General features: G+C 37.9%; 2 protein-coding genes across 3 annotated transcripts; both read left to right on the top strand.

Annotated features, from left to right (window-relative positions):
• The first annotated feature begins 430 nt into the window (after positions 1-430).
• Phm (Peptidylglycine-alpha-hydroxylating monooxygenase) lies at positions 431-5,635 on the top strand. Its single transcript, XM_046618405.1, has 3 exons — positions 431-674; positions 954-1,172; positions 1,426-5,635. The coding sequence occupies exons 1-3, from the start codon at positions 558-560 to the stop codon at positions 2,095-2,097; spliced, it is 1,008 nt and encodes a 335-aa protein (XP_046474361.1). The 5' UTR covers positions 431-557; the 3' UTR covers positions 2,098-5,635.
• A 4,333-nt stretch (positions 5,636-9,968) lies between these two features.
• On the top strand, positions 9,969-16,200 carry btz (CASC3 exon junction complex subunit). Of its 2 annotated transcripts, XM_046616387.1 has the most exons (9): positions 9,969-10,131; positions 11,174-11,604; positions 11,863-12,010; positions 12,215-12,369; positions 12,476-12,888; positions 12,976-13,227; positions 13,445-13,477; positions 14,072-14,328; positions 14,470-16,200. In XM_046616387.1, exons 1-9 carry the CDS (start codon positions 10,033-10,035, stop codon positions 15,118-15,120), a joined length of 2,439 nt encoding a protein of 812 aa, XP_046472343.1. In that variant the 5' UTR covers positions 9,969-10,032; the 3' UTR covers positions 15,121-16,200. The 2 variants fall into 2 exon arrangements, with proteins under 2 accessions (XP_046472343.1, XP_046472344.1); XM_046616388.1 differs by lacking the exon at positions 13,445-13,477.
• Positions 16,201-25,598: the final 9,398 nt, after the last annotated feature.

Raw genomic sequence — 25,598 nt, 5'->3', positions numbered from 1 at the left:
GCCAATTAATTACACCCACGCGCGCACGACGCGTGGGAGGCTTATCAAGTATGTATTGACGTCACGGCTGCAAAATATAGCGGCAATGATCGTGGAGTACACATGCGAAGTTTCCCACATCGATCACTGTAACTGTAACATCATAAAATTGGGTTCTGAATAACTTTCACGATTATCGAGATATTAAAAATTTTCAAACATGCTACAACGAATAGTAGGTTGATGCGGTCGTTCAAGAACGCATAGAATTAAAAACAAGAACAAAACGACACATTCAGCTCTGCTCGGTCGGTAAACTGTTAACGGTATCTATGTTATCAATCATCCTCTTGCACCAAAACCGAGCAGCCATCTCTGCCTCGCGCTTTGCCTTCTATTCTCTGCGGTAACCGTGGCTACCGTGTATCGACTTATAAGTCTATGGTATCGACCTGACAGGTGTCGAGCTGACAGGTGGCTAGTTCTCAGAAGACCGTGGTTTTCAGTATTGCTAATAAGATCGCGCGGTGCGTTATACAGGCGAAAGAATTACCTCCGTGTACCAACAATTAGTTAAAATGAAAGGAAAATACCTGTTCATATTAGAGATATTGTTTATAGTGGCTGTTACGTATTCCCACTCTTATAATATCGAAAGGTATCCCCTGCTCATGCCGAATGTCAGGCCCACCACTGTAAGTATGACATACTAATTGGAGTGTACATAATTTCGTGCATCGTGTCACGTAATCGCGCGACGATGTTTCTCTGTACCATTCCTTCAAGTATTTTTTTAACTGGTTTTTTATAATTTAGAATTCCATTTTTTTCCCCCAATGTTCCAATTAATACTCTACATCTTTTTGAATTCAATTATGTTTTATGGTGAAAATAGTTGTTGACTCTTTACGCAAATCTGACGTATGGTGTATTTTTTTTACCCGGCTTATGATGAATTTTTTTGTTTGTTTTAGCCCGAACTGTATCTCTGCACTCCGATCAAAATAGATTCAACGAAGGATTATTACATTGTTGGATTTGAACCTAACGCTACTATGGCTACTGCACATCATATGTTACTTTACGGATGCTCGCAACCAGGCAGTAGCAAACCTGTCTGGAATTGTGGCGAAATGGCTCATGCCTTGGATACTAGCTCTGAAACTGCAAGCCCATGCAGTGAAGGATCCCAGGTATATGACGAACTCAATCTATCGTAAACTATAATAGTTATCTGAGATAGGGAAAAGTGATAGAATTTCAAAGTCATTTGAAGAGTCAAAAAGCTTTTTGAACGAAGGGAAATTTTATTTGTAATACAATTAATTAGCGACACTATAAACATCCAGAGAAGGTCAACATATGGGCTGGAAAGTTAAAGATCTTGCACAAAAACCTAGAAACAATTGCTGTCTATTGAAATTTAAAATTCTTTCTCCATTCTAGATAATTTACGCATGGGCCAGAGATGCCCCAAAGTTGATTCTACCGGACGACGTGGGATTCAAAGTTGGCGGTACTTCTTCAATCAAGTATCTAGTATTGCAAGTACATTATTCACACATTGATGAGTTTAAAGATGGGAGTACCGATGACTCTGGGATATTTTTACACTACACTCTCAAACCGCACAAGAAATTGGCCGGTGTTTTGCTGTTGGGAACATCTGGGAAAATACCTCCGAAAAGTACAGAGTACATGGAATCGGCATGCACTTTGCAGGAGGACAAAACTATTTATCCAATCGCGTATAGAACTCACACTCATAGTCTCGGTAGAGTAGTCTCGGGTTATGTAATTAAACCTGAAAATGAGTGGTTAGAGTTGGGAAAAAGGGATCCTTTGAGTCCTCAGATGTTTTACCCAGTTCATAAAAAAATACCAATTACACGCGGTGATACATTAGCAGCTAGATGCACGATGGAAAGTAATCGTACTACTTGGACGCATATCGGTGCTACTAACGCGGATGAAATGTGCAATTTTTACCTAATGTACTACGTTAAGGATGACGAGCCTTTAGAAATGAAGTATTGCTTTACCAGCGGCCCACCGACTTACTATTGGCAAAATGCTGGTTTGGTTGGCATCCCTGAACGTGAGGCTTCGACCTTATAATGCCTGACAAAAATTGGAACAGGAGTCAGGTATAATGGAAAACTGCTGTGGTTCCTTAAAGCTTAATTATGATATATTATTCATGCATTCTTGGATTTCATTTTCAAGGTATACATAATAGGTACAGGTACTTAATTAATTACGTGAAAGAAATGATAAGAGAAGTCAAGAATTAATATAGAAAATACGATGAAGATGTTTATTTTATGTCTATAAAGCTAGGGCTGCTACAACGGAATTTCATAATGAGACCAATTTTATCGTTAAAGACTCATTAAAGGCTATTTAAGTGCTCCATCGTCGATTTTGCGGCTCCAGGACTTCCGCCGGAAATGGTGGTGGTTTTAGCTTTGCGTAAAGATGACGTCCAAAAAATTTTTAAGATTGCGTAGGAACTAACGGCTCTAAAGATAAAATTGGTCTCTTTATGAAATTCTGTTGTGGCGGTCCTAGCTTTATAGACATGTTTATTTTTTGCAGCATTGATATATATTGCACTTCAAGAAACAGAACTGCAAAATTTACGTGAACAACCCGGCACTATGTTGTAAGCTAGAATACTGCTTGAGCAGATTACATTTATTCTACCTATTGTCATACTTGTACTTAATTCGTTGACAATTTAGTCAAATGATTTCACTCTTTCATGTTGGATTTAGTCGAAATATCATTTCCATTAGACAATTGGTGAAGAAAATATTTCTGATGAAGTGATTAGTACGAGTGCTGTATGCGTTGTAACGCTAATTTCCGTTACTCTCAAATGAGGACTTACCGTTGGAACTTTGGCGCGATTCTCCAATTATTTTTAACTAACTAAATTGTAACAAAATGATATACGTTGAGCACCAGACGCTTGAGCATCAATTTTCAAACAACAATACGAAACGATACGATAAATTACTAGAGCACCCGTTGTACGGCTGGCTAGGCCTAGGTACTCACACGAACTGGTAGAGTGGTGGTATCCAAGACAGCTAACGATAATTAAAGAATTAAAGAAATGAATAAACTCAAGTCAAGGAAAATTAACAGGTCAATCATTCGTATATTGTCGATTAGGTTTACACCTTTTAGTCAGTCAAGTTAGATTACAAAAGGAAGCAATAGTTGATAAATCAGACAATAATAGTTCACAGAAATGTCGATAGAATAGAGCCAAACGATAGCTTTGAACGAGACGATACTTAACAGAGAGAACTGAGCGTAGGTCGGGAGAAGCTATATAACGCAAAAAATTACTTAAGACCACATGTCACTGGGCGAAGTGATTTTAACCAACTTCCAAAGAATGACACTACGCGAATTATTATTCTGTTAATTTAAAGCAAGAGTGAGAACTTTGTTGTAAATCGATAGATAACAAAGTGACACCAGCTCGGAAGATAATAACAAAGGAATAAGACAGGCTTTACTATAGATTTTAACTAATAAGAAAAATTGACATCAATTAATATTTACGAAATCGGTAGCTCAGACGACAAAATAGGAATTACTGTAATGTGCGAGAGACAATTTACGAGAGGGTTATCCATAAACGATAGAATTAATGATTTAGAACAGTTCGAAATTTGAGAAGCTTCACAGAGAAATCCTAAAATATAATTTGCTAGAGAATATAAAATTATGAGAGAGTGACAAATTTAGAGAAGGGTTTGCAAGATAAAGAAATACACTAAATACACCTTATTATGATAAAATCAGTGATAATACGCATAACTTGAATTAACCAAGAAAAACGGTATTGCAGAGAAATACAAATAAAAAGATAGTAGGAAAAAACAATACAGAGCTGTCAATAAGCGATAGAAAAAGTACGGTAGTATTTAGCGGCTTAATCTACGCTCGGATGTTCTCCAAGGAGCTCGATTTACAATACAACAGACACAATAGCAAATAAAATGTAACAGGCGATATAAGAAATAAAATATAACGAGCACTACAAGCACCGAAAATTAAGATGAAAGCAAGGTAAAGATAGCTCAAGATACGGTAGAAATTACAGAAACAGACTAATAGAAATTTACAGATAATCAGAGAAATTCACAAATACGAAAGAAATACTTATACGGTAGTTACGAAGTCGCTCAAAGATACGGAATTAATTAATTGGTGAAACCATGCAGCCACACGCCGGCATAACATAACTCAGAGCCGTGGATCGTGATTTTCACAGAAACTGGCATCACACGATGCAACCAAGAAAAGATAATTAAGATACAAGAAGATAGGAAATATGAGCAACTTCGTAACGATACAATGAAAAGGTAGAAGTCTTAGCTTAGCCGGTGACTCGGGCACGCAGATACTGAGTTTACTTTAAATTAACTCATCGGCAAAAAGAAGGTAAGAACGTAATTAAAGGGTAGGAACAAAGTAGCGATAGAACGGATGATAGCGATAGCGGTAAAAGAAAAAGGAAATGTAACTGCAGGAACGCGTTTTTCGGAGGTTTCCTTCAGTTTTGTGCCCTTGTGACGGGCGGTTCTAAAATTCCACGTTACAGCGTGTGAAACCAAAAGTAATAAGGAAGTTTGATTACCTACTGTATTTCTAATTTATTTTTTAATCTTTAGCTTAGTGGAAACTGAACTGTTGTTTTTAAACTTAGAGCATACTGTATATGCTGTAAGTTTTTAACCGACATGGTATATTAATTCATATGTTGAGTAAAATGTCAGTTCCTTTAGCAATATTTCGTTTTGTTTATTTTTAACAATTGATGTACATCTGCAAGGAATCTCTTTCAGATACAAAGACTCAATAGATGTGTGATCTACTTACCGGTCTACTAATCAGTAACCAGAAGAGACAATTGGTTCTAAAAATTATTCGTCTCAAATAAGTGTCGTACTGCAGAAGCTCCAAATTTGTTTCGAACTCTATACTTTTATATTATTTTCAAAGACGTCACAACTTTTTTTTATTCACAGATCGTTTATGCGAATACGGCGATAACACGATTATGATTTAAGCAAGTACTATTAATTTATACTACTGAAACTACGATAATCATAGACACTTTCAATTTGCTAAAAAAAGTGTGCTAAGTTACATAAGGAACTTATCGCTTTATTATACGTAAATAGCCAGAATATATTTATGAATGTATTACCTTGAATTACATGTGTATTGGAGTTAAAAAAAAGATTGGAAATAAGTATAGCACTTTACGTGCATATGTGACTTGACGAAAGCTCACTATCGACCATGTGGTGATCGCGTGCTTTTAATTGATAGAATTTAAAAGTTTAAGTTTTATATATTTTCTATAGACAATTGTTGAAGAATTATATAAATTTTATTGATTCCTGCCGCTCTGTAAAGAATATTTTGGTGCTACAAAATGTACTATAATCATATCAGATTTTCATAAAAATAACAGATGTTCAAATGCAAACACGGAGTAACACACATATTTATTATATAAATACTTATATATACAATAAGGCAGCGAAGTGAGAAAGTGTACTATGGATTTTCAACCTCATATTCTTCATCAAACGACGATTCCAAGTATAAAAACATACAAATCGATCATACTTACAAATTTACATAGTCGTATTATCCATGTATGTATCTATACATACAATATACCTGTACATCATAAGCGTAAAATCCATTTCTACGTCAATAAGGGTATGTACAATCCTATACAGGATGTCACAAATTCAATATCCTCATCACTTATTATACGATAATTATGTACCAATAGTTTGTACATTCCACATTCGAAAGACCAAAATTGATCGTAGGGGTAAATGAAACATCACATGGGACCCAATGTATCAGCTTGTTTAGGTAATAGACTACCGAAAGTGGAATAATTAGTATATTGTTTTAAGTTACTTATACGAATACGAAGGCACAAACAATTTCGTGCAAGCCATTAGGCCCCTAATTTATTAATTTCGGTTCTTACAGAGTAAAGAATACTGTGAAATACAAACTTTATAATTAAATTCATGAAGTAGCACGTTATATGCAAGATACTTTGGATCCCAATGGGGAGATACTTAACTGCTCTACGTCTCGAAGTACTTACCTGTTCAGTACTTATTATATGTCTCTATTCATGTTTCAAATGGTTCACATAAGCAAAAAGAATAGATAAAAATTGTATATTATACACATAAATATATATATATATATATATATATATTGTATGTATATATACATGTATATATATGTACATACAAATTATAATTTCAATAAAGTACTTATATCGGAATTACAAATGTTCTAATCCAATTTGTACGCTTTGCACAAACCCCATTGACTGGCCTGCGAAGTCTGTAGAAACGACTGATCTGGAATAATTTGTTTGCAGAAATGAGCATCTGCAGAAACAACCTTTTGTAGGAACAAACTCTGTAGAACAGTACCCCGCTCGTACGTTATACACGTATTCAAATAACATTATCTTCGTCGATGCGACTGGTTGTGAGATGTAGTTAGATTAACATTGCTGAATCTAGCTCGAATGAATTTGCATAGTTGTGAAGTATACTCGGCGTTTATACAGCGATGTACGAAGATTTAAATGACTCAATCGGTGGTCATTTCGTAGTCATAACAATACCCGACTCTCTATTTGTCCGGGTACCGGTTACATGTACACGTAGAGTGATTTGAGACATTAGTTCTTGTCGCCCTTACATAGCGACCACATACCGACTTGAGTTGCGCGACGCAGAGAGCGCCGCTTGACCACCGTTTGACAATAAATTAATTTCCTCCCCCATGAAACTGGATTATCACGGACGTCGAATTAACGCAGCGCCTCGACGTCGGCGGAAAAACTCGCTCATGAGAATGGGTACTGACGAAACAGCAAAATCCCGCTCGGAGAAGCCCACGTGGTTGGATCGCAATGGATCAGAATGAAATTTTTATTTGAAGAATTTAAAATTATAGGATTGTTAATCGGAAGTGCAAAAAAAAAATAAAAAAATTAAACAGCGAGATGAAGTAGCTAATGGCGTACTCGATTCCGTTGGCAAAATTACGTCGGAATAGTGCATCAAATAATTTCGTTCAGCACTTTTCAAAGTCGTCAAAAATGCAAAGGCCTTACTGTTCTTTGGGCAAAAAATTTCAGGTCTTTGATTTGATTCGTATGACACTTTCCTGACTAACGGAACCCTCAGAAAGACAAAAAAAAAGTGCGAAAAGAGCGTGGGATCATCAGTAGAAAAATTACGTAGGAAATCATTTGTTTTTGGGCTGTAACTTTTGATCCATTTCCCGCAGCGCATTGGAACTACTACGTCCAATCGATTTTTCTCTCTCAATTACGTTGACCTAGTGCATCAGAGAATCAATCAAACTTTTTCTTCAAAACAGCCAAATTTCAATTGAAAAAAATTTGAAGCGGTTAGTCTTGCTTTTTTGCGATTTTCATAGCTTGGAAACTTTTCCTCTCAGAATCGTTTTCCAGCTCTTTTACTCTATACTAGTTGGACTCTCAGAAATGCGAAAGACGTTGAAAACAGCGTGTGACCAACAGTAGAGGATTTACGAAGGAAATCTTTCGCTTTCCGATCGTAACTGTTGATCCGTTTGTTCGTGTTCCCTAGGATGAATGTCCTAAGGGCCTATTATTTCTTCTATGCTATGCTATTTAACAACAAATCAGTAATTTATTCAAAAACGTAATTAACAGTACAGGTGTTTAGTCATAATGCCGAGTATTAGAGTAGGTTTCAATTGATTATACCTAGTAATTACAACAGACTGAAGTGCGATGAGCAATTTATTGAAAAAGCAATTAACCACAAGAAATATATAACTTAAACCTAACGGTATCGTTAACCTTTATGTTATGGCATAAGGATCATGGCAATAAAGTATTTCCGGTTTTAACAATAAACCATAAAGCAATAAAAGTGACTCACGGTCTCCTTTGAACGCGCTGTCCAGCAATGTCTGCACTCACATTTGGCGAGTACCTGCATGTTGTAAATGCATACAAAGCCAGCGTTCCGTGGTACCCTTCGACGGCTGTATTATTAGTAGAAAGCATGGTTACTGTCTATCAGCGGCAGAACAAAGCATGGCGGTCATTATCTTGCAGAATGTGGTGCGATTGTCTGTCCAATAAAGCAGAATCGAACCGACCTGGCCTAAGTCTTTCATCCCTTTCAGGTATGTGTGAATTCCCGTTTGTCGACCCAGCGTTTTCTTTGAAAATTACCTGTAACTATACAATAAAACTATATGAAAACAAAACATTCGGGCATGCAGGGCCGAACACCGTTAGTCATAGCGTATTCAAACTGCGCGCTATCGATTCATCGAAAAAATCCAAAGGGGTTGCTGCTGCCTTGGTGTTTTGCGATTTTTAGAGCTCGGAAACTTTTCGTCTCAGAATCGTTTTGCAGGTCTTTTTTTTCCACTGATTGGACCCTTAGGAATGCGGTAAAAACATCAAAAACAGCGTAGGATCAACAGCAGAGGAATCACGAAGGAAATCTTTCGTTTTTCGACTGTAACTCTTGATTCGTTGCCGGCAGCATATTCGGACTCCATTCCATAGAGCTTGTCTATAATATCTATGAATTGCTGTCCGAGATATGAGAAAATAATTTCATTCATTCTCATTATTTTGTAATCGTAATACATGTAATTCATTCAAATTAATCAATCATTGATTTTATTTTTGTTATTGTTAATCGTCCAAAAGAAAGGCCCTGGACACACCGCAGCATTTTCAGTATGGGCTATGCGGTAATAAATGTATGAAGAGGCATCTTAAATGTGCACGAGTTCACGATTCTGGAATAATGAAAATGAACGATACTATTCTCTTACTTCGAAAAACTGCTACCGTTTTATTTCTTTTTCTTCTTGCTTCTCCATTTTTTCCGTTTGTTCACACACTGAGAGAAATTTTTAGTTCCGGTTACCGCTCAGTCCGTAACTATTTTTATTTTTTACCACAATCGAAAAATATAGTTCTAGGTACAAAATGAAAATTAAATTTGTAGCTGTTACCAGAAAGTCTGGTATCCGTTACTATTCTTTCTCATTACGAACACTTTTACTATATTTTCTTGCAACCGTTGCGAAAATTTAATTTAACCAAAAAAGTAGAGTAAACCTCAGAAACTGATTTTGCGTTGCAATTACCAAAAAAGGATCGACAATAGCGCAAAATGGTTACGTGTACGTCGTTTTTCGTAATTCCAACAATATTCAAACAGTTCATTTAACGATACCTATTTTACTGAATTTTTCTAGTTACTCTAACAAGTGAAATTTTTCTCAGTGCACTTCCAATTAACAATCCTCGATTTCTCAATTATTAGATAAAAACGCAACTGACAAACACCCACTCAATTACGTAGTTCATACTTGCGGCATTTTGCCGGTGCGTTGGTAGTCATTTTCATGGGCGTCTTTTTGCTGCCGATGCGACGGCGTGACACTGCCGCGTTAATTTGTCATCGCGTCAATTTGACGCCCGTAAAAATCCAGCTTAAGGCTAGCATCAGTGCCTTAGAGCATGTTTTAGCAGCCTTTGCATGTATGTATACCATCAGTAAACGTCACGAGTGGTGACGAGATATTCGTATTGAAAAAAAAATATCACTCTGATTCAGATTCTGAACAGGCATTTGATTTCCAAAATGACATATGTTGTGTTCTATTTTTCTTTACCAATGTGTTCAATCTGGGGTCCATAAGAACATTGATGAAATAACGGGGTCTCGCATATCATAATTTCGAACGTCGCGGGTTCTATGGTCACTCAGTCTCCCCCCACTCTGCATCATACTGACTGCATGTTGGCAGTAGATTTTAGTGTGTCGGGACGACGCTAGGGGGACAACGAACAAAACGAACGCGACGAATGCGAATCGGTCAGTCTCTGTACAGTCTAACATTGAGTACGAGCAAAACTCGAACGTGTGTAGCTTCAGTGAACTAATTATGTCGGATACACGGCGTCGTAGAAAGTCTAATACTTCTGGAGGATCTGAAGATCTTTCGGATTCGTACGAGGAGTTACATGTAACTAAGGAAACCCAGGTTAGTTTCATTTGACAACTATTGTTTCAACATCTATATTTCTAAACGTAAACGGGCGTTGTATTTACGGTCTGACTTGACCGTTTGTCGATGAAGGTTGATCGCACCGGAGAAATGAGGTCGAAAGTTCAAAGATTTCTCGTTATAATTTGCGTGTATCACCCCAGGTTCTGATAAAGTTCTATTCAGTAATGTGCGATCCAATTATACGGCAAAAAAATTTGCCGCAACGTTTTCGCAGGTTATGCCCTTCGTATGTCACTTATATTTAGCCTGAATTCTCTGCTGTTTAGAATCATCTTGATATCCGTGCCAATAGATATAGACACTGTACACTTACGCATCGTGTACTTACAGATTAGTATCTCAGATTTTCTGCCGTCGAATCAATTGTAAAAAATGTAAACTTTCGTCCTTACCATATATTACTGTATGCCGAAAAATAAACACGTTCATTCGACAACGCGGAAATTGATATCTTTATGTGATGGCAACTTTTTCCACTGTTTGTATTTAGTTTTCTCCGTTTTTATCTGCTAGGACAATACATCCACTGGCAATCGTCATATCAACTGGGAAAAATGTATAAAAATGATTGCCATCTGTTGCTAAATGCGAGTTATATATTTGAATGAATATTTTTAAAATAATTTCAATCATTGTTTCAAGTTATTGAGTTAAACAATTTTCATATCCCCAATTAATGCTTGTAAGACGCTGACGACGTGTTGATAATCGTCACTATGGTCACACGTCGTAAAGCGTGAGTTTGTACTAGAAACAGATTGGTAGCTTATTTCTTATTGCATAGTTACATTGGCCTTCTTATTTTTCTGTAAATGAAAACTGGAGCTGGATGGTAGGCTGCCTTTCACCCAGATACATAACTGTACCTCACTTATGGCTTGATGTTACAGTAATTGCTCTATATGTTAGATTAGGTCATTCATTTGTAGGGCCTATTTTGGTTTTCAATTAATTTTGAGCTTCTACGGGACAAAAAAATTCTTTTTTCGACTAAAAATTTTTTTTCATCCAATAGAGTAACGAAGTTACAGAGGGTGAGGAGCATCGTGACTCGGAATATGAGACAGGCGAAAGCAGGTCTGAGGCAGACTCGCAGGATGGCGGTTTACGGGAGAGTGGAGATGGACAGGAGGAGGATAAGCCGCAGCGAAAACTGGATGACGATGAAGACAGACGCAATCCTCAGTATATCCCTAAGCGAGGTACGTTTTACGAACACGATGACAGAACAACGGAGGAGGTAGCCGAAGAAAAAGTAGAAAATCCCAACGAAAGAGAGGCGAAAGAAAAGAAAGTCTGGAAAGACAAGGAGGATCGATGGGATCATGATAGGTATAATGACGATGAACAAGCACCCAAGAGCCATGATGAACTAGTAGCTGTCTACGGCTACGACATTCGAAACGAAGAAGGCCCGCCTAGAGCTCGACGGAGGAGAAGATATGGGTAAATAGACATCAATTACCATTTCACTATAAAGTCTTAGAAACTTGTTATTCAGCAAGATATTATCAGCATTGGCAGCTAAAACATTTAAAGAATTAAAAAAACTACAATAAAAAATATTGATTGCATAGCAAACGAAAGTCTGATCACTGTCTACAAGAACAAAATTTTTTCACCATGCTTACTCTTAATTCATCAGTATCAAGTTTGTGTAAAAGTTTCTGGTACTCTGCTAACTTATCCTTATTCCAATAATAGTCGCGGTCCAAACAAATACACGCGAAACTGGGAGGATGAAGATGCATATGGTAAGCCAGGTGGTCCTCCTTCAGTTGGCCGAGGTGGTGTTAGAAAAACAAACCGAAGTGGAGAAGAGTTTCCTGCATTAAGTGGTGGCAATAATAAGGTGAGAATTTCTATTTTGATCATATTGTTTTGAATTAATTACGCAATAGGTGACTGTACCAGCTGGCTACTTATTGTTAGTATCAGTCGATGTTTAAATACTCGATTAGTTCCACGTTGAATTAGAACAATTTGAGATGTATCTTTTTACAGTTCAACAAAGCAAGTGTATATAGTCTCTAACGAAGGTGTGTTTTTTTCACAGGACGACAGGTCAACCACACCAGAAGAACCAGTTATCGCTTCGGCGTGGTATAGCAACAAAAACAAATCTCAACCCAAAGCAGGAAACTTCCCACCTCTCCAAGCACAGCATGAGTCTCTAAACTCGAAGACTAGTCCTACAAATCATTCTGGGATGTAAGTATGAGAAAAAAAAAAGTAAAAATACAATGCCACTAGCAAACTATTTTACAAAGTGTTTACCCAACATACTCATCAATTCAACATCAATGTTTTATTATAGAAACGAAATGCGAACCCTTAATGAGCCAACAAATCCAGCTTGGAAGAAGGAAGTGAAACAGAATTCGCATAGTCAAAGTTCTAATGGAAGCGGTGGTGGTGGTGATGCAGACAAATTACTGAATCACAAATCCTCGCCTCGTGATTCGAACAAAAGGCAGGTCCAGGAGAGTGTGAGTTTGGCAGCCAGTAGAGCCAGAGGTCGAGGATTCAAAGCGAGTGGTAACACTAACAATGCAGGATCCAACAGATTGGATTATAAAGCTAAAGGTCGTGGATCTGGCTCAGTTCCACTTGATAATAGGCGAAATAATTCAGACAATAATCACATCGACGATCATCATATAATTACCGATATGAAACAGATGAATGTCAATGACGGAGGATCGTTTCAACAGAATAGCAGACAGAACAGTAAGTTTTTATGCTTGTCTGACAATATGATCAACGAGCATCTTGACTTGCAAAGCTTTTCTAACAGCTTATTTTTTATCTTTACAGAAAATTTGTATGTCCAATCTCCAGGCCAAGTTCGACCTGGTACGATTCCTCCACGTATGCAACAACAGCACCAGCAACCACAGCAACAGCAGCAGCCAGCACAGCAGCAATCAGCTCGCCAACAGCAGCATGACGCAGCTGGTAACAGACCTAAACGGTATTCAAGCTTACGCCAGCGCCCACCAGTTCCAGAGGGTCCTGGACAGCAAGGCTACCAGCCTCAGCATGGTCAACATGGCTATTACCCACAAGGTATTTAATCAGTCGAAATCATTCGCTTTATTGTGATCTTATAACATAACCTCATCTAAATATTTCCTGATCGATGCAACGATTATTTGACACGACCATGCTGCACTTTTTTTCGAATATGTCAACGTGACGTGTATGCTGTAGGCTAATTGTATATTTTACCGAAATTTATTAACTTTTACTTTTAGTATTAACATTTGTATTCACATGTTCTTAGCTGGAAATTCAAGAGGCGTTCTAGATTCCCAAGGTAAATTTGACAAAAAAGATTCAGTAGTATCGTGTGCGCGATTTGACTATTTCTCTAGTTTGATGCTGTTCATTGATTTGCAGATCATCTGACAATTACATGTTGAGAATGCACTTTTAATTAGTTTGCAACATCATTGTACTAGCTTTGCTGACTTCAATGTTATTTTACAAAGTGAATGACAGATCAAGTTTCAGCGTACTACTTTCAGTTATAATCTTCTCAATGACTTGTGCTTTGTGGCTTTTATCCACACAAGCATGGGAAGTATACCTCATCTTTGCATTGTTACTTGAAAATAAGGATTGTGATCGCTATTCATAAATTCACAGTGCAAGTCTTGAGATTTCCTATGCACTTTGGGATATATGCTTTCTTTTTTGTAATTAAAAAATGTTTTATCCATAAGGCTTCTGCTTTATTCGTGTAAAATATTTTGTGTATGAAATGTGTGAAAAAGCATGTGTTGGCGAGTTTCATGAGTTATCCAATCTGAGGAAACTTTGGATCAGATGATGAAACATCAGCTGCCTACTTTTCAATCACTAAATAAATATGAACAGTTACTTACAAAAGTTTTTTCTATGATTTTAGGATACCCTGCGGGTCACTTTGATCAGGCTCCACCAGTAGCACCGCCGGCAGCTCCTCTAGCTGGACAACCGGTCCTTCCCTTGCCTCCAGGTGGTCAACCAGCAAGTTTTGCTCCACCTCCATTTTTGGTACCTTCACCTCAGTTCTTACCACCTCAGGGTGCACCGCCAAGCATGATTAATTACGTACAGGGACCGAACGGGCCTGCCTTTCAACCTAACTTCCAGGGTTATCAAGGCTTCAGTCCGCCTGTTCAGGTTGGTTGATAAATGGTAGTTTTATTAGCAGCTAATTTCTGAAATGTCCTGCAATGAGCAACGAAATTTTAGAAATTAACTTATCTTCTAGTACCCTAATTACGACAGAGTAATAACGAAAACCAATATCTTTGTTTTCAGCCACAAGGGCCGCCGCCGCCCCAAGAACTCTTTCAGCCACAGGGTTGTACCTATTACAGCCCTGCTCAACAACAACAGCATGCAGTTCCTATGAGACGACCAAAGGCTGCAATTCCTATTCTTCCGCCACCTGACAATCAGCAACATATGACTAGTCGAGGTAGAGGTAGAACAATACAACAACAAATCATTTCCGTTCCAGTTGGCGGCGTGCAAAGAACAAATACGGAAAGTAAGAATAACATGGTGGAAGGCGATGGGAAATTCGTACAGGCACAATTTGCTGGAGTTCAGATAGAGAAGCAGGTACTAACCGATCAGTTTGCGGTTAATGAGACCACTGAAGTAAGAGAAAATTCCGTCGACAATGAAGACAAGGATGTAATATCCAATTCTGAAATCACCAATATCTCGGAAACTTCAAAAGAGTTGAAGGTCAGCTTAGATGTGGTCGTAATGACAGAGCAACGGCAAGACAATGAACAAGAAACGGAGCAGCTACAACAACAAGAGCAACATGTTTTGGAAAGTGATGATGTCATAACTACCAAAACCGCTGAACAAGTGATAATTAATACTACAGAGCCTGAATTGCCGAAAATAGAAAATAAGGTAATGGAAAGTCCCGCGGTTGAGGAAGCTGCTGCCTAGTTATTTACACTTAGCTTTTTTTAATCACGTATCATATTCAATTGACTATAACAGTGAGTTAATATGATGTGAATACGTTGATGAAACTGTCATCATCATTGAATGTCACGTAAATATAACTAACGAGTGATGATCATCAGAAAAAGTGAAAATATTTTGGAGAATTTCAAAATTGCGATAAAGCGAATAATGTCGCGGCAATCGCTAATTTATCGTGCATCAGCCATCGACTACTGTACATGTTATGTTATGTTTATTACTAACTTGGGGTGGTATCCGTATTTCACCAGTTTAGTTCGTCGCTTGCAAAATAAAAGGATAATTTCGTATTATCTGCATTTTGACTAATTATCTGGCGTTATTATCTGCCAGTTTCAATTTGAATTTTATATTCACATTGTGCATAATTAATTGCATTGTAAAAGTCTCATGGGATGAAATTCTTTTTCGACAAAGTTATAACTTTAACTTTATCTCTCTGGCCGGGCCAGTGTTACATCAGCACGTTTTTATTTTGTTAGCGACTCTCTCCTTTGTTTTGGCACAAGATTTTTCTAGGTCTTCCACCTGCTTCAGATCGATTTTCCCATTTCCTCAATTCAGTAAAATAAAAACATATTTAAGATTGACTTTTATTCATATGCAAATGTTTAAAGTTTATAAAATCAACAATATAAGATATACTAACTTCTTGAATTTTCTTGAATTCATAAGCTGATATATCTTTTTTTAAAAGTCAAAGATATCATTTAAAACGAACAGGCTTGTTTGATATAAACTTTGATTGTGACTCGTTCTAGCCATTTGCCGTGCTTATCTAACCGTTGAGTAGCCATTGATATAACATACGATTATTAATTAAACAGAAAAGGTAAAATCAGAAAAAAGGAGATAGATAAATTATGATAAATAGAATCATAAATTAATAGATATCACATACAAATGTAACATTTGTATTGTAATTATTCAGTCTGTATAAGCAGTTAGTATAAGCGACTAAAAAAGAGATGATTGCGAAATTGTAAAATAGTCCAAGCAGTTTTGGACACTTAAAGTGTGTAATAAAAACGTTTCATTTCACTTAAACTGACTTTTGTTTAAAACGTCTTTGTAGAAGAATTATGCCGCATAAATGTAAAAATATTACTTTTCTATAATCATGTAGAAACATATAAATGTTTTATTAACACGAGGTTCGTGTTTCAGTTTTAATAATGAATGCATGTAAACTCTTGGCGAATTGATCGATGTAGTTATGATAGTCGTATGGTTATAAGATTTACCTATTTTTATTTCCTAATGCTATCAGAAATTGAATTGCAGGATAAATTGCGATCGATTTATATTTAGTAATTTTTAGTACCTACGTGAAAAAGTAGCGCAATAATCTTACCTTGTTCCTCAATTGGCAGAGTTGAAAAAAACCAAAAACGAGCAAATTGAATGAAAAAATAATTTCCAATTTGGAAGAAACTAAAATATAACATCATCAAATTGACGCAGTGAAATCTTGTTATTAGTAGTAATTGTAGTAAGTTAGATTTATGCAAAGAGCTATAATACATTCTTCATGCCAACAAGTGTTTTTCCCAAACGCAATAATTTTCATACCTTCAAATGCGAATGACAGAATCATAACTGGCATGTGTTCTGTAAAAAAATATCAGTTTTCTAGATAACACAGCAAGTAAGACCGGAATTCTACGTTTGTGAAGTTAGATGGTTGAATGTGAATTTATGCCTTGAGACACTAGGATATTTGTATGTATCAAGGAAATAATAACGTAACTCGCCTGTCATGAAAAAATACAACCCTTTTGGGTAAACAAGCAAATGATTGCTCCACGGTAATAAAACATCCTTACAATTATCAATCGTTGACAACAATTATATCTGACTATATATTTCTACAATCTGTAAAAAAATGATGAGCTTTGTGAATGTACATAATTTAATGCCGGATTTGGGTCAAAGTGTTTGGTTATAGAATATTTTTAAATATTAATTATCTTGTTTCATACCGCTCATTGAAAAATATTTCTTGTTGGAGTGTATGTATTCTATTGAAAAATTCAGTATTATATTTTGATTGATTTCTTTCGTAGGGAGGTATAAGGCGGTGCAATTAACGATACATACTGTTAGTGAAGTGATTTTATGAGTTTAATAAGCATTTATTATCAGCTAACAGCTTGATTGAATTATTCGTTCTTACGCTGCATCTCTTCGTTTAATATACTTACTAACACATTTGTTATGCAAGTTGAATTTTACACAAATGTTAACTAATACTTATTTATTTCTCGTATAAGAAGTATAAGTAATCATGTCTAGGTTTAAAGAGGTAAGTAAACGTCTGGTGAAAAAGTAGATAAATGAAAACAAAAAGAATCATTGCATTAATTTGACAGTTATCTTTATTTTTAGTTTGCTTGCCGTTTTATCGAAATGATAGGCGACAATTCTTACGTTTTACATTTATATTTTGTATCTTATAAAAATATATATATATGTATGTATATAGGTATATATATATATATATATATATATACACCGTATTTTGTAATTAGCAGAAAAAATGTTAATTTTGTACTGCTAAAAATGATTTAAATAACAAATGTATTTAAATTAATTATTAATGTGTTAAGGCTGAAAATAAATACTATGGCAATACTTATGTCTTGTGTTCTTTAATTTAACAATTCGAATTTTTTGTATCGTAAGATACATAATTTTGCTTGTTAAATTTCTTTGTACGAGACAAGACGAGACAAGCGCTCCGTAGTTTCTGCGCTCCAGGCCGACTACCTGGTGAAACTCGACTTCCAGGACAAGGCTCCGTAGTTCCGGCTGTCCAGGTCTTCCACCTGGTGAATTTTGACATCCAGGCAAACCGCTCTATGGCTGTCCAGGTTGTTGACCTGGTGCCTTTTGACCTTCCGGACTGATTTTCAAGTTTACAAGTTTAATTATTGAAAACGTCATGTTTTGTACTATCAAACCAATATGCATGCTTCAGATAACATTTTGAATTCGAAAAAAAACCGAACGACCAGGATCAACAAATTGCAATTGGCGAGTGGTTGGCATTGTATACATAGGAATACATGACAACAACGTCGTTCAATTAGAGCTAAAATTGCTGTGCGTAGTGTTTCAAATCTGTCAGCACTTGGCCGATTGTTCTGTGGTATTTTTTGACGAAATTTATTGTCATAAAATCACGATACGTTATACTTACGTGCATGTGTAAACGTGATTTGTAGCATTATATAGAAACAATCTTACGGGAAGATGCGGTTTGCGTCACGTACACAAAGAGAGTGTTCATTCTGCATACTGTGAAGCAGATATCAGAATTTTTTTGGGAGCAGCGTGCCCCAATCTCCTCTATAACTATATCATCTGGTAAAACACTGACAACGAGTAAGCGAGCGCACGAGCACAAAAAACAGTGACACTAGGCATCCGACCCCGAGCGAGCGTTAGCGAGTGATTGTTTTAAACCCAGTTATTATTAATTCGAGCACCTTAATATTATCGATGTAACAAAAGAACCCGAAAATCCGAGATATCATATTAATCGTCGAGCTCAAACGTAAAAAGTAATGATTTTTACTAGGAAAATTCTGAACGAAAATGAATTGACGTTTTTTTCGGTTTTATAGTTCATAGATGATAAAAGTATATGTCAATTCAAAGTAATTTTAGTTTTTACATTTCTGACAATAATTACGCACTCCATCTTTCCTGCCAGTCCGAGATTCCAGCGGTGAGGCGCTTCAATGGCCAGTTAATAACTTCACCATTTTGCGGAAATTGATGAAAAGTAAATTTTTCTTGTACCGTCCGAATGTGAGTTAAAATACACTCGAAATTGTGAAATCTTCGTAAGTTATATCTCTGTAAAAAAAAATCGCTGACAATCAACGTTTAGCTTGAAAATTATCGTATTTCATTGATTTAAAAAAAAAGTATGTTTACTTTTCCCCATCTTTCATGTAGCAGCATTTAAAGCACCCGGTTTCCACTTTGAACCAACATGAAAGATATTTTTTCTCCATCATTTGATTTTATTATTGACCTTTTGTAGGTGTTACTTAAAATATTTAGCTGAATAATTATTGATTGCTTTCGGTTTTTAACCATTTGTATATGATAATAGTACAAAATAAATAATTATAAGCAACTATTTTCAAGTAAACCTATAACAAAAAGCTATGTTACTATTTTTACACGGTGAGTGTAACATTTTTATAATATTTAATGGCAATTGTAATTATATATCATCTGAAGTTTTTCAAACTTGTCTTTTGATGCGTTGATTGCAGCGTATTGGGACTGCACCTAATCGACTTCTCTCGCAAAATTACGTCGGAATAGTGTGTGAAAGAATTTGTTCCGGCACGTTTCAAAATCGCGAAAATTTTCGCCAAAAATGCAAAGGGGTTAGCCTTACTTTTTCTTCATTTTTAGGGCCGAAAAATTATGGTCTCAGATTCGATTTAAATGACCCTTTCCTGACTAATTGGACCCTCAGGAACTCAGAAAACACAGCGAAAAGAGCGTAGGACCAACACGAGAGAAATGGCGAGCGAAAAAGCACCTGCTGAAAAACGTCGAAAACACAGGTTCTCGTTTTTTGGCTGTAACTTTTGATGCGTTGATCGCAGCGTATCGGGACTGCGCCCAATCGACTTCTCTCGCAAAATTACGTCGGAATAGTGCGTGAAAGAATTTATTCCAGCACTTTTCAAAATCGCGAAAATTTTCGCCAAAAATGCAACCGGGTTAGCCTTACTTTTTCTTCGATTTAAGGGCCGAAAATTTATGGTCTCAGATTTGACTTAAATGATCCTTTTCTGACTAATTGGACCCTCAGGAACTCAGAAAACGCAGCGAAAAGAGCGTAGGACCAACAGGAGAGAAATGGCGAGCGAAAAAGCACCTGCTGAAAAACGTCGAAAACACAGGTTCTCGTTTTTTGGCTGTAACTTTTGATGCGTTGATCGCAGCGTATCGGGACTGCGCCCAATCGACTTCTCTCGCAGAATTACGTCGGAATATTGCGTGAAAGAATTTATTCCAGCACTTTTCAAAATCGCGAAAATTTTCGCCAAAAATGCAAAGGGGTTAGCCTTACTTTTTCTTCATTTTCAGGGCCGAAAATTTATGGTCTCAGATTCGATTTAAATGACCCTTTCCTGACTAATTGGACCCTCAGGAACTCAGAAAACGCAGCGAAAAGAGCGTAGGACCAACAGGAGAGAAATGGCGAGCGAAAAAGCACCTGCTGAAAAACGTCGAAAACACAGGTTCTCGTTTTTTGGCTGTAACTTTTGATGCGTTGATCGCAGCGTATTGGGACTGCGCCCAATCGACTTCTCTCGCAAAATTACGTCGGAATAGTGCGTGAAAGAATTTATTCCAGCACTTTTCAAAATCGCGAAAATTTTCGCCAAAAATGCAAAGGGGTTAGCCTTACTTTTTCTTCGATTTAAGGGCCGAAAATTTATGGTCTCAGATTTGACTTAAATGATCCTTTTCTGACTAATTGGACCCTCAGGAACTCAGAAAACGCAGCGAAAAGAGCGTAGGACCAACAGGAGAGAAATGGCGAGCGAAAAAGCACCTGCTGAAAAACGTCGAAAACACAGGTTCTCGTTTTTTGGCTGTAACTTTTGATGCGTTGATCGCAGCGTATCGGGACTGCGCTTAATCGACTTCTCTCGCAAAATTACGTCGGAATATTGCGTGAAAGAATTTATTCCAGCACTTTTCAAAATCGCGAAAATTTTCGCCAAAAATGCAAAGGGGTTAGCTTTACTTTTTCTTCATTTTTAGGGCCGAAAATTTATGGTCTCAGATTCGATTTAAATGACCCTTTCCTGACTAATTGGACCCTCAGGAACTCAGAAAACGTAGCGAAAAGAGCGTAGGACCAACAGGAGAGAAATGGCGAGCGAAAAAGCACCTGCTGAAAAACGTCGAAAACACAGGTTCTCGTTTTTTGGCTGTAACTTTTGATGCGTTGATCGCAGCGTATCGGGACTGCGCCCAATCGACTTCTCTCGCAGAATTACGTCGGAATAGTGCGTGAAAGAATTTGTTCCAGCGCGTTTCAAAATCGCGAGAATTTTCGCCAAAAATGCAAAGGGGTTAGCCTTACTTTTTCTTCATTTTCAGGGCCGAAAATTTATGGTCTCAGATTCGATTTAAATGACCCTTTCCTGACTAATTGGACCCTCAGGAACTCAGAAAACGCAGCGAAAAGAGCGTAGGACCAACAGGAGAGAAATGGCGAGCGAAAAAGCACCTGCTGAAAAACGTCGAAAACTCAGGTTCTCGTTTTTTGGCTGTAACTTTTGATGCGTTGATCGCAGCGTATCGGGACTGCGCTTAATCGACTTCTCTCGCAAAATTACGTCGGAATATTGCGTGAAAGAATTTATTCCAGCACTTTTCAAAATCGCGAAAATTTTCGCCAAAAATGCAAAGGGGTTAGCCTTACTTTTTCTTCGATTTAAGGGCCGAAAATTTATGGTCTCAGATTTGACTTAAATGATCCTTTTCTGACTAATTGGACCCTCAGGAACTCAGAAAACGCAGCGAAAAGAGCGTAGGACCAACAGGAGAGAAATGGCGAGCGAAAAAGCACCTGCTGAAAAACGTCGAAAACTCAGGTTCTCGTTTTTTGGCTGTAACTTTTGATGCGTTGATCGCAGCGTATCGGGACTGCGCTTAATCGACTTCTCTCGCAAAATTACGTCGGAATATTGCGTGAAAGAATTTATTCCAGCACTTTTCAAAATCGCGAAAATTTTCGCCAAAAATGCAAAGGGGTTAGCCTTACTTTTTCTTCATTTTCAGGGCCGAAAATTTATGGTCTCAGATTCGATTTAAATGACCCTTTCCTGACTAATTGGACCCTCAGGAACTCAGAAAACGCAGCGAAAAGAGCGTAGGACCAACAGGAGAGAAATGGCGAGCGAAAAAGCACCTGCTGAAAAACGTCGAAAACACAGGTTCTCGTTTTTTGGCTGTAACTTTTGATGCGTTGATCGCAGCGTATTGGGACTGCGCCCAATCGACTTCTCTCGCAAAATTACGTCGGAATAGTGCGTGAAAGAATTTATTCCAGCACTTTTCAAAATCGCGAAAATTTTCGCCAAAAATGCAAAGGGGTTAGCCTTACTTTTTCTTCGATTTAAGGGCCGAAAATTTATGGTCTCAGATTTGACTTAAATGATCCTTTTCTGACTAATTGGACCCTCAGGAACTCAGAAAACGCAGCGAAAAGAGCGTAGGACCAACAGGAGAGAAATGGCGAGCGAAAAAGCACCTGCTGAAAAACGTCGAAAACACAGGTTCTCGTTTTTTGGCTGTAACTTTTGATGCGTTGATCGCAGCGTATCGGGACTGCGCCCAATCGACTTCTCTCGCAGAATTACGTCGGAATAGTGCGTGAAAGAATTTATTCCAGCACTTTTCAAAATCGCGAAAATTTTCGCCAAAAATGCAAAGGGGTTAGCCTTACTTTTTCTTCATTTTTAGGGCCGAAAATTTATGGTCTCAGATTCGATTTAAATGACCCTTTCCCGACTAATTGGACCCTCAGGAACTCAGAAAACGCAGCGAAAAGAGCGTAGGACCAACAGGAGAGAAATGGCGAGCGAAAAAGCACCTGCTGAAAAACGTCGAAAACTCAGGTTCTCGTTTTTTGGCTGTAACTTTTGATGCGTTGATCGCAGCGTATCGGGACTGCGCTTAATCGACTTCTCTCGCAAAATTACGTCGGAATATTGCGTGAAAGAATTTATTCCAGCACTTTTCAAAATCGCGAAAATTTTCGCCAAAAATGCAAAGGGGTTAGCCTTACTTTTTCTTCATTTTCAGGGCCGAAAATTTATGGTCTCAGATTCGATTTAAATGACCCTTTCCTGACTAATTGGACCCTCAGGAACTCAGAAAACGCAGCGAAAAGAGCGTAGGACCAACAGGAGAGAAATGGCGAGCGAAAAAGCACCTGCTGAAAAACGTCGAAAACACAGGTTCTCGTTTTTTGGCTGTAACTTTTGATGCGTTGATCGCAGCGTATTGGGACTGCGCCCAATCGACTTCTCTCGCAAAATTACGTCGGAATAGTGCGTGAAAGAATTTATTCCAGCACTTTTCAAAATCGCGAAAATTTTCGCCAAAAATGCAAAGGGGTTAGCCTTACTTTTTCTTCGATTTAAGGGCCGAAAATTTATGGTCTCAGATTTGACTTAAATGATCCTTTTCTGACTAATTGGACCCTCAGGAACTCAGAAAACGCAGCGAAAAGAGCGTAGGACCAACAGGAGAGAAATGGCGAGCGAAAAAGCACCTGCTGAAAAACGTCGAAAACTCAGGTTCTCGTTTTTTGGCTGTAACTTTTGATGCGTTGATCGCAGCGTATCGGGACTGCGCTTAATCGACTTCTCTCGCAAAATTACGTCGGAATATTGCGTGAAAGAATTTATTCCAGCACTTTTCAAAATCGCGAAAATTTTCGCCAAAAATGCAAAGGGGTTAGCCTTACTTTTTCTTCGATTTAAGGGCCGAAAATTTATGGTCTCAGATTTGACTTAAATGATCCTTTTCTGACTAATTGGACCCTCAGGAACTCAGAAAACGCAGCGAAAAGAGCGTAGGACCAACAGGAGAGAAATGGCGAGCGAAAAAGCACCTGCTGAAAAACGTCGAAAACTCAGGTTCTCGTTTTTTGGCTGTAACTTTTGATGCGTTGATCGCAGCGTATCGGGACTGCGCTTAATCGACTTCTCTCGCAAAATTACGTCGGAATATTGCGTGAAAGAATTTATTCCAGCACTTTTCAAAATCGCGAAAATTTTCGCCAAAAATGCAAAGGGGTTAGCCTTACTTTTTCTTCATTTTCAGGGCCGAAAATTTATGGTCTCAGATTCGATTTAAATGACCCTTTCCTGACTAATTGGACCCTCAGGAACTCAGAAAACGCAGCGAAAAGAGCGTAGGACCAACAGGAGAGAAATGGCGAGCGAAAAAGCACCTGCTGAAAAACGTCGAAAACACAGGTTCTCGTTTTTTGGCTGTAACTTTTGATGTGTTGATCGCAGCGTATTGGGACTGCGCCCAATCGACTTCTCTCGCAAAATTACGTCGGAATAGTGCGTGAAAGAATTTATTCCAGCACTTTTCAAAATCGCGAAAATTTTCGCCAAAAATGCAAAGGGGTTAGCCTTACTTTTTCTTCGATTTAAGGGCCGAAAATTTATGGTCTCAGATTTGACTTAAATGATCCTTTTCTGGCTAATTGGACCCTCAGGAACTCAGAAAACGCAGCGAAAAGAGCGTAGGACCAACAGGAGAGAAATGGCGAGCGAAAAAGCACCTGCTGAAAAACGTCGAAAACACAGGTTCTCGTTTTTTGGCTGTAACTTTTGATGCGTTGATCGCAGCGTATCGGGACTGCGCTTAATCGACTTCTCTCGCAAAATTACGTCGGAATATTGCGTGAAAGAATTTATTCCAGCACTTTTCAAAATCGCGAAAATTTTCGCCAAAAATGCAAAGGGGTTAGCCTTACTTTTTCTTCATTTTTAGGGCCGAAAATTTATGGTCTCAGATTCGATTTAAATGACCCTTTCCTGACTAATTGGACCCTCAGGAACTCAGAAAACGCAGCGAAAAGAGCGTAGGACCAACAGGAGAGAAATGGCGAGCGAAAAAGCACCTGCTGAAAAACGTCGAAAACACAGGTTCTCGTTTTTTGGCTGTAACTTTTGATGCGTTGATCGCAGCGTATCGGGACTGCGCCCAATCGACTTCTCTCGCAGAATTACGTCGGAATAGTGCGTGAAAGAATTTGTTCCAGCGCGTTTCAAAATCGCGAGAATTTTCGCCAAAAATGCAAAGGGGTTAGCCTTACTTTTTCTTCATTTTTAGGGACAAAAATTTATGGTCTCAGATTCGATTTAAATGACCCTTTCCCGACTAATTGGACCCTCAGGAACTCAGAAAACGCAGCGAAAAGAGCGTAGGACCAACAGGAGAGAAATGGCGAGCGAAAAAGCACCTGCTGAAAAACGTCGAAAACACAGGTTCTCGTTTTTTGGCTGTAACTTTTGATGCGTTGATCGCAGCGTATTGGGACTGCGCCCAATCGACTTCTCTCGCAAAATTACGTCGGAATAGTGCGTGAAAGAATTTATTCCAGCACTTTTCAAAATCGCGAAAATTTTCGCCAAAAATGCAAAGGGGTTAGCCTTACTTTTTCTTCGATTTAAGGGCCGAAAATTTATGGTCTCAGATTTGACTTAAATGATCCTTTTCTGACTAATTGGACCCTCAGGAACTCAGAAAACGCAGCGAAAAGAGCGTAGGACCAACAGGAGAGAAATGGCGAGCGAAAAAGCACCTGCTGAAAAACGTCGAAAACACAGGTTCTCGTTTTTTGGCTGTAACTTTTGATGCGT

This window comes from Neodiprion pinetum, chromosome 3 (assembly GCF_021155775.2).
Source record: "Neodiprion pinetum isolate iyNeoPine1 chromosome 3, iyNeoPine1.2, whole genome shotgun sequence".
Classification (NCBI taxonomy): Eukaryota; Metazoa; Arthropoda; class Insecta; order Hymenoptera; family Diprionidae; genus Neodiprion; species Neodiprion pinetum.
Note: the sequence above shows the minus strand (reverse complement) of the source record. Positions and strands in the feature narration are given on the sequence as shown.